General features: G+C 38.0%; 1 protein-coding gene across 7 annotated transcripts in view; it reads left to right on the forward strand.

Annotated features, from left to right (window-relative positions):
- casz1 (castor zinc finger 1) overlaps window positions 1-8,623 on the forward strand; it is a 196,594-nt gene extending 187,971 nt beyond the window's left edge. For 5 of the 7 annotated variants that reach the window (XM_077739485.1, XM_077739558.1, XM_077739314.1 and 2 more), the window contains 3 exons: window positions 1,208-1,436; window positions 2,574-2,939; window positions 4,489-8,623. In XM_077739485.1, coding sequence (XP_077595611.1) covers window positions 1,208-1,436; window positions 2,574-2,939; window positions 4,489-5,693 — 1,800 coding nt within the window. In that variant the 3' untranslated portion in view covers window positions 5,694-8,623. The remainder of the gene's footprint in view (window positions 1-1,207; window positions 1,437-2,573; window positions 2,940-4,488) is intronic. The other 2 variants (XM_077739637.1, XM_077739718.1) reach the window with 1 other exon arrangement.
- Window positions 8,624-10,271: the final 1,648 nt, after the last annotated feature.

The raw sequence follows: 10,271 nt of genomic DNA on the forward strand, positions 1-10,271 counted from the left end.
ACATATCCCTACCCTTTCGACAAGGCATTGTGGTGTTGCCAACTCAAAATCTGATTGGTCAAAGCAACAGTCTTATCCACGCTTGTTTAATGCAGTACAGCCTGCAGGACTTATTGTGAAGGCCTTGAGGCAGATTTCTGACCCTGGCAACAAATAATGGCTGAAATGTGATTGGTTAAATGCTTCAATATGAAAACACATCTGGAACCAATGCAACCAGGGGTGAAAAGCAATGAAAGGAAGCTAACAGACAATTTGGAATTCTTTAATAAGTATTGATGGACAAAATATAATATATGATTCAGATATTTGTGAGGCCAGCAAAGAAGGCCTTGAAGGCCTTGACAGCCCACCACTTCAAGTCTGGACTTGATTGGGCCTTTTTTTCTTTCTCCAGCCAATAAGAAATAAACCTGATTTTAGATTTCTAAGAATTTCTAAAATTAGGTTTATTTCTTATCAAATGTAGAAAGAAAAAAAAGGCCCAATCGAGTCCAGACATGAAGTGGCTGGCCGTCGGGGCCTTCAAGGCCTTCTCTGCTGGCCTAAGAAATATATGAATCATATATTATAAACCATATATAAACCTGATTTTATAAATTCTTAGAAATCTAAAATAAGGTTTATTTCTTATCGGCTGGTGAAAGAAAAAAAGGCCCAATCAAGTCCAGACTTGAATCTGATTGACATGACATTAAAAGGTGGTACATAGTTGAAATTACTCCATTGTTGCACAATTATTACGATTCGGCAAGGAAGTGCAGCGCAAAATATCTCCACAAAATGTGTATGAATCATTGTCAATCATAAGAAAGGCTTGATTTTAATTTGTTCCTATTAATAGTGGCCGAACCAGTTATTAGGTAAAAAGTCTAGTTCCATTTTGTAGCTTTTATTTGTATTTTTTACTTCTTAATGCATCCTCTATTCAAAATCTATTTACCTGAACTCTAGGTATGATAAAATTACAATTCAACACTATCTTAAAACCATTATTATTATTTTGCCCAAACTATGACATTTTTTTACTTTTAACAAATGGTTTCTATTCCCTGGAATATCTTGAAAAAAATACTACCACTATTTTGTTTGAGAAGATTAAAAACATTAAAGTTTGGTATAAATATGGCAAAAAAATAAGAATTGTAGAATATGGGAAAACGTTTTAAATTCCACTATTAAAAATCAATGTTTTGCACCATTTCAGGTGATCCCACTGAACCAGAGGAGTGATGAGATGCATCATGGCTCTTGCATGGTGTCAGGAGCCATGACGGCTCACTCCGATATCTACTCCTCCGGCACCGTAGACGAGGGTGACGATTACATCGACTACATGGGAGGTGGGGGAAGCCCGTTGGGTATCTCCTCCGAATCGTCCAATCAAGACCGTAGCTGCACCAGCACGCCTGTGGGCAATGATGGCTCCCCAGTAGGTAGGTTCTTTACACAAGTACACCCGGGAAGGCTTCCATAAGTCTCACAGGTGGGAATCTCCAAAGTCATCCATCACTCATCATCATGAAAGCATGTATGTCTTCATTTAGAAGTAAAGGGGTCTAAAATAAGAGTCCCATCACACTATATTTGATCTAAGTTAGGAAATAAATCCAATAAAATTGCAACCAATCAGTCTGTTATGCATATTTTTTTATGACATTTAAAGAAATCAAGTATTGGCCTTATTCAAATTATATTAACTATAAAACACAGGTATTAACTTAATACATTGGTTGATCTCTAACCATGATTACCGTATTTTCACGACTATAAGGTGCACTTAAAAGTCTTTTCCAAAATAGACAGGGCGCCTTATAATCCAGTGCGCCTCATATATATGAAAATAATAAAATGTGCCATTCATTGAGGGTGCGCCTTATAATGCGATGCGCCCTATAATGTGGTGCGCCTTATATATGGAAAATACGGTATTTAGCTTCTACAGTCAAGTTTGAAATAGAATAAGGCTGGAAAACAACAAAATCTGTACTGACCCTGATAAATGCAAAAAAATATATTGAATAAACAATAGTACTTCAACCAATAGTGGCCTCCACGCAGAATAAAAACAAAAAATCCTAAAAAAAAAAAAACATACTGTATTTTCACGACAATAAGGCGCACTTAAGTCTTAGATTTTTCTCCAAAATAGACAGGGCGCCTTATGATCAAGTGCGACTTATATATGGAAAAAATAAAATGTGCCATTCATTGAGGGTGCGCCTTATAATCCAGTGCGCCTTATATATGGAAAAATGTCATTCATTGAGGGTGCGCCTTATAATGCAGTGCGCCTTATAGTCGTAAAAATACGGTATTTATATATCTGCTTGTAATTTCACATTTCCTGATTTGGTGTCACTTTTGTCATCATTGTTTTTTTTCTGGCTGGTGCTTACTTGTCTTGAATGGGCCTCATTTTATATCATTCTCTTATCTTTATCTTCCCTTTTTACCTCCTGCCCTTGTGTGTGTGTTTGTGTGTGTGTGTGTGTGTTTGTGTGTGTGTTTATGGCCCAAACCCTTCCCCTTCTGCCCACCCTTCACCCTCTTTGGTCAACCTGTCTCTCCAGGACAAGGCTGCCCCACCACCACTACCACCTCTGCTCCCACCACCCCTGCTGACACTAGCCAAACCGTTCCTCCTTGCTCACCTCCTCCTGCTCCTCTTCCGCCTCCACCACTTCCACCTCCTCCTTCCGTACCTCAAGCCGGTCTACCGGCCCAGGCTACATCGCTGTCCCCCGCTCTCCTCCGACCACCTCTGCCCTCGCTCCCATACCTCCTCTCTCCATCTTGTCTGTCATACTCTCTGCTCAGCGCCTCTCTGGGAGCCACTCTGAGTGTTGTCATGCCAACCAACACACCAGCTTACAGCCCCATCATTGCCACTCCGTCGCCAGTTAAAAATGACGTCCCAATAGTACAGGACGCTGCAGGTACTTATCCCCGAAGCAAACTAACACTGCAGCTGTCACTCTGTTTTGAGTTATGTGTAATATTTTTATTGACTCAGACAGGGAAGTGGGATATTAGCATGCATTAAAAGAGAAACAAAAACACTTTATTTCCATTTTATGTCAATTCATAACATGTAGTAAAACCGTTGGAGATATCTAGCAATTAGACGCACAATAAGCACTAGGAAGAATGTGTGGAATTAGTACTTCTACTTTTATGACTTGACAACCAAAACATGTCAGCATGTGTTCCATTAGATCAGGGTGGGCAAACTTTTCGGCCCGGGGGCCACATTGACTTTAAAAATTTGACAGATGGGCCGGGTCAACACAAGATACCATACATATAAAAAAGTGCATCCGTTAACAGTACATATGAAATATAAACAGAAAAAAGGACATACTCATCATTGAAGTACAAAAGTACAAAGTAGAGCAAAAAGTATAAAGTGCAAAGTAAAGTACAAAGTATAAAGTACAAAGTAAAGTAAAACGTATAAAGTACAAAATAAAGTAATAAGTATAAAGTACAAAGTAAAGTAATAAGTATAAAGTACAAAGTAAAGTAATAAGTATAAAGTACAAAGTAAAGTATAAAGTAAAATGTATTGAGTACAAAGTAAAGTATAAAATAAAATGTATTGAGTACAAAGTAAAGTATAAAGTAAAATGTATTGAGTACAAATTAAAGTATAAAGTACAAAGTAAAGTATAAAGTAAAATGTATTGAGTACAAAGTAAAGTATAAAATAAAATGTATTGAGTACAAAGTAAAGTATAAAGTAAAATATATTGAGTACAAATTAAAGTATAAAGTACAAAGTAAAGTATAAAGTACAAAGTAAAGTATAAAGTACAAAGTAAAGTATAAAGTACAAAGTAAAGTATAAAGTACAAAGTAAAGTATAAAGTACAACGTAAAGTTTAAAGTACAACATTAAGTATAAAGTACAAAGTAAAGTATAAAGTAAAAAGTAAAGTACAAAGTAAAGTAAAAAGTACAACATAAAGGGAAATTCCCACCAAAAAATTCAGTAATTCAGCAACAGTGCACTCAAATTAGTACAGCCAACATTTAATCTTCCATTAACAAGCCAATTATTTGGATCACGCCTCAAGTTTTATCGAGGCGCACTTTTGCCCATCTTCCCGATCGGGGATTACATCATTAGCGTTGACCGCAGGGTGTTGTAGAAGGTGGGTGCCCCCACATAAAATAACACATAGATGAGAGACCCCCAGCTCTGTTTGTAGGCAAAGGAGGGGGACAACACCCTGTAAAAGTGTCATGTTCCAAAGTCAATCTATCACTCTCCTCCCTCTTTGAATCATTATGTGAATTAGGAGTAAGAATTTGTATCTCTCTGTGCTTACTCAGCTGTGAACCACTTCTGGCTGAGTAAGGTGGGACATTAGTGTTCCTACCAAGAGAATTCCCAATCTGATTATGTAGTTTGTGGCTTTTTGCTTTAAGATACAACTGATTATTCATTAATGCGTATATATCCTCACTTGATTTTCCTCCTAGGAAACACCATCTCCATCCCTACAGCCGCCGGAGCTAAGAAACGCTTCTGGATCATCGAGGACATGTCCCCATTCGGCAAACGGCGAAAGACAGCGTCTTCCCGCAAGATGTTAGATGAAGGCATGATGTTAGAAGGTTTCCGGCGCTATGACTTATACGAAAACTGCAAAGACTCAGGTTGCCAGTTCTCCCTGAAGGTAACCCACTACCACTGCACCCGAGAGAACTGTGGCTACAAATTCTGTGGGCGTACCCATATGTATAAACACGCCCAACACCACGACCGTGTAGACAACCTAGTCCTAGATGACTTCAAGAGGTTCAAATCCACTCTAAGCTGCAACTTCCTAGATTGTCAGTTCTCTGGTAACAGTACCCACTTCCATTGCCTGCGTTGCGGCTTCCGTTGCACCGACAGCACCAAAGTGACGGCGCACCGCAAACACCATGGCAAGCAGGACGTAATCAGCGCCGCTGGCTTCTGCCAATATAGCTCAAGTGTCGATTGCGAGATCCCTGACTGCAAATACAAGCTCAAGTGCTCCCACTTCCACTGCACTTTTCCTGAATGTAAGCACACGGTAGTAGGGATGTCCCAGATGGATTCCCATAAGCGTAAGCACGAGAAGCAAGAACGAGGCGAGCTACCGTCCGTTTCACCCAAACCGGACGCCGTTTCTCACCATTCGGCTCAGGCTTCTCTGGCTATGAACGCAAATCGTGGGTTGACACGCCCTGGAAGCAACAGCATGATGCCCTACTCTACAGTCGGTGGTGGTTCTGAGTACCATCACCAGTACCCACCGTCCTCCATCAGCTTGGATGGGTCTCTCAACTTGGGGACAGATTCCGCCAGCTCGCTTTTCTTCCTCAAAAACGCCTCTGGTTTGGGTCTAAATGACTCTTTGGATCTGAGCAAGAAGATACACCAAGAGGCTATTCGACGTACAGCCGGTCATAACACGTCGATGGGCATGATGGCATCTCATGACGACACCACTGGAACCTCCGGAGAGGCCGAGGAGGAAGATGAAGAAGATGAGGATGAGGATGATGACGATGATGGAGAGGAAGAGCTTAATACTGACTCAAATGATGATTCGGTAGCAGAACCAGAAGAGGAGAAAGACAATGGGGAACGTTATGGAGCTTCCGTTAACCATATTGACGCCTCCCAATTGAAAAGACAAGATGGCAACCTGTAAAGAAATAGCGACTTGATGTACGATGGATAAATAAGAAGGAAAGAGACTGCATTCATCATTTTTAGAGGTTGTCACATGACAATGACAAAAAAAAAAACACAACAGCGGGTAGAAGAACAGAAGGAAAGAATGACGGCCCAAAAAAAATGATTTACGATGATGTTTACAAGATGACCAACAATATTAACTCAATTATGCATTGAAAAAAAAAAAACATGAACAGAAAAACGGATTCTAACCCCGATTTAAACTTTGGGAGCAGAAAAATTGTAAAGCATTTTACTACACATCAGTCTTTTTTTTGTGTGCGTGCATGTTTGACTTTAATTTATTCTTATTCTTATTTTTCACCTTTTTTTGTGTGGGGAAAATAATTGTCTCTCTATATATATAAATATATATATAAATGTCCTATGATAGAAAAAGGAACTTTTGTGGGCCTACGCCACATGAACTGCGAGGTCAAGCACACATATTTAAAAAAAACAATTAAAAAAAAGGGAAGTGAATCACTAAAAAGGAAATGGATGTGTTTTAAAAAAACGTTTTTTTCTTGTATTATGTATAAATATTATTATTACTATGAGACACCAAGAGAGAAAGAGAGAGAGAGATGACACTTCTCTCCCATTGGACGTCCTTGGCGGAGGCGAAGAAGCTGATTGGTCCATGAGGAGTTCAGCTTTGCCCAATAGTGACATTTTGCATTTTGAAACTGTAATTTAACCCCTTAAGGCTTAAGGGGTGTCAAACTCCTTTTGGTCTGCGGGCCGAATACACTTTAATTTGAGATCAAGCCGGGCCGGACCAGTAAACTCATTGCAAAATTACATAGAACTAACAATAAGCCCACTTTTTTCCTTTGTATTAGTCACTAATACTAATAATTAGTGCAAAGAATGAGTAAATTATCAAAATATTTATTTACAGAATTCTCCTTTTACATTATGAACAATATATTATGAACAAAATAATAACATAAGAACATAAATAAATGTCAATTCATGTTGTCTGCATGTACTAAAACCCCTAGCGGATAATACAAGAACTACAAATTTTAAAGAAAATTCATATTTTTTTTATACAATGCAGCTTTCTTACCCGGGCCTTACCAAACTACCAGACAGGCCGGATCCGGCCCGCGGGCCGTATGTTTGACACCCCTGCCTTAAGTCCTTATACCCCCAATTGTCATACCCACTTATGATCAACCACCATCTTTGGTGGAAGAAATCAACTCTGTATGTTGGATAGTGCACTTTTATACTAGCTGACCATGACGCAAAATACAGTAATGGTGGTGGAGGACTTTGTGTTTATTTTTGTTACCATTTGCATTATGGTGTTGTTTTTTGTTGCTGTCAGTGAGAAGCATATCAATTTATAAAGGGGGAATTCATAGAGTTGTATGGGGGAGGGGGGGAGGTCAAGAATTGATTCGTTTTAGTATGTTTGGGAGGGGGGAGGAGGATCAGGTAGTTTATTTAATGTTGGAAAATTGTACAGACCGAAAACTGCCTCAAATGGCGTATTTTTTCCTCTTTTTTTTCTTCGTTCATTGTCCCAGCTCCAGTTTGTAATGATTTTTATTTAATATTTATGTGAACTTCCAAAAAAATGAGAATTTTTAGGGTGTTGTTGCACTTTTTAGTTTCATTTTTTTTTTCAAACCATCTGGGGATTACAAAAAAAATTATATATATATGATATGATATATAACTTTTTACAGGGAATTTGCTTTAAAAAAAGAAAGATTGTTGTTTTAGTTCACTTTGCTTTAATGCACAAATAGATGTTAGTGTGACAAAAAATGTTTTGTGATTTATTTAATATACACAAAAAAACAAGCTGTTTTTTGGGTTTTTTTGATTTTTTTTTTTGATGGGAAACTTTGTTAACAAGAAAATAAGGATGTCAAATAATTGGCATGCTAGCAAGAAAACACTAATACAGACTGTGATTTTTTTTGTTTTTAAACTTCATGGAAATGCTCTTATTGTAGTGCTAAATTATCAATTTGTCTTTTTTTTTTTTTGGTTTTTACTGAGCAAATGTGTACGACTGAGGAGTAAAAACACACTGGTGGATAAATGATCTCCTAAAGCTTGGCATTGGAAATAAATATTCATTATTATAGGGCATAATGATGTTGCGTAGATGACTTTCCTCCTGATATTGTTTTGAAAAGAATTTAAAAAAACAAAAGAGGTTGTACAGTATTTCCCTCTGTAAAAAAAATGAACAAAATTCTCTTTGAGGAATTTTTCAAAAAGAGAAAACCACAAGAAGGAAAAAAAATGTCGATAATAAAAAGACAAGAGTACAAATAACATCATAGTTTGCGTGTGTGTGTGTGTGTGTGTGTGTGTGTGTGTGTGTGTGTGTGTGTGTGTGTGTGTGTGTGTGTGTGTGTGTGTGTGTGTGTGTGTGTGTGTGTGTGTGTGTGTGTGGGCGTGACATTTCTCAATGATAAAATGTTCTGAATTATTTAATAAAAAGGACATAATTGCTTCCCGCTATTAAGCATTTTTACAATGTCAAAAAGCTCAAAACTCACTGATTAGAATGTGTCTGCTTTATTTAACGTGTTTTATTCATTTGTCATTTTTTTGTGTGTTTTTTTTGTTTTGTTTCCTTCATTCATTGAATTTTGTTTTGTTTTAGTTTTTATTATGTTATTAGTTTGCTGTGGGCATGACTCGTTCACAGAATGTCTCCCGGGATTCTCTCGCCAAGCAAGAGATCTTCCTAAATTCGTATTTTTTTTTGCATATTTTTGTTGTTGTTTTTTGTTTTCCTTTTGTTGACATTTGTAGAAACTGGGAGACAATAATCACTTGAATTTAGTTTCTACGTGTGTGTATGTGTGTGGCTGTAAAATTGCAGAATTTGTAAAAAGTTGGAAATAAAGAAAATATAATTATAATGGCGATATATAGTACATGTGGTGCTTGAGCTACTCTGGGGGTGAGGGGGCCTTGGGGGTGCTGGATAAAAGCGGGGCCAAAGGTTAAAGCCGACCACTTGCTGCCTTTTTTGTAATGTCACTGACACAACTGGTGTGTGTGTGTGTGACTGTAAGAAGAACACACACTAAGGTTCCCAGCTGCTCACAGCTTCGATTCATATTTCATGACCTTGTGCCCTGCTTTGTTCTGTGATAATCCATCTGGGACAATTTTATCTGTCTCATATTCTCTAGAAGACGAAGCAAAAAAATATACTCATGGACAATGTTCCTTCTAAGCTGTGTGTGCGCAATTGAGCACTATTCTCGTCTTCTCTGCGCAGCAGCAATCATATGGCGCGCAGTAGATAAAATCCAAACTATTTTTTTAACCCTTTCCTCATGATGGCGCAGTTTAAACGGCAGCTAAGTGGTACTAGCTCTGTTCACTCTTATGTTTTTTGTGTTTTACAGCATGTTTTACATGAAAAATTAGAGGGAACATTGACATGCACCTGCTTATGGCAGGTGTGATACTGGTGTGTCCATAACGAGCAATGATGATGTCGCTCACACTGGTACTCAGTGCGCTAAGAGAGGTTGTCTTTCTGCCCAGACCAATGTAAAATTAGAGGGAACATTGCTCATGGACTCAGTTGCATACCTGTCAACTTGTACGTTTACTACGTATTCTATATGTTTTTTTACCATTTCAAATCATGTACGCCGTACACCGACTTTGTTATGGGGAAAATGTAAAAAAAAAATCACCAATATTTATGAAAACCGATCTCAACAAGACCGTTTTGGCTAAAATACAGATAGTCTCGAAGGCTGGTGGCCAACGACGCTACTGTCATCGATCGTTACTATTTTCACGGTAAACCAGCAAAAATTATCGTCAATTGTATGTTTTTTTTTTTTAGCGGTGCATACGGCAATATCGATAAAGTGATGACATGTGCTCGGTGGATATACATAGAGTAAATATCGTAGAATCAAGCATGGAGGAGCAAGCTAGTAAGAAACGAGTTACTGCGAGTAAACATGCGTCGTACGGTGTTTGTACGTTTTTTGGGAGGGTTTGTACGGGGAATCATAATCATTTATAAGGGCAGTTATCGGCAAAGGTTGACAGGTATGCAGTTGGAAGGCTCATTGATATTTTGTCCTGGATCAGCCATAATTTATCCGGCTTTGATAAGAGGACTGCAATCATTCCAAATTTGTTCCATTTGTAAAAGAAATAGTTGCTTCCATTCAAAATAATAATGATTGAATTACAGGTAGTACAGATCGCGTATAAATGGATGTTTGGATGGATGTCAAGTCTGAGTTTATCACGTTTTTTAGCGTCCTAGTTTATCACAAGCCTGCCCTAAATGTTTAATAAAGGTCAATATTTCCAAGTGGTCAAACAATGATTTTAAATGGCAGAATGGCTTTAGGCCACGTGTCAAAGTGGTGGCCCGGGGGCCAAATCTGGCCTGCCACATCAATTTGTGTGGCCCGGGAAAGTAAATTATGAGTGCCAACTTTCTGCTTTAGGATTAAATTAAAATGAAGAGTATAGATGTATATTAAATTTCTTGATTTTCCCCCTTTTATATCAATTTTTTTTATTCATTTTT

The sequence above is a fragment of the Stigmatopora nigra genome, chromosome 1 (assembly GCF_051989575.1).
Source record: "Stigmatopora nigra isolate UIUO_SnigA chromosome 1, RoL_Snig_1.1, whole genome shotgun sequence".
NCBI lineage: Eukaryota > Metazoa > Chordata > Actinopteri > Syngnathiformes > Syngnathidae > Stigmatopora > Stigmatopora nigra.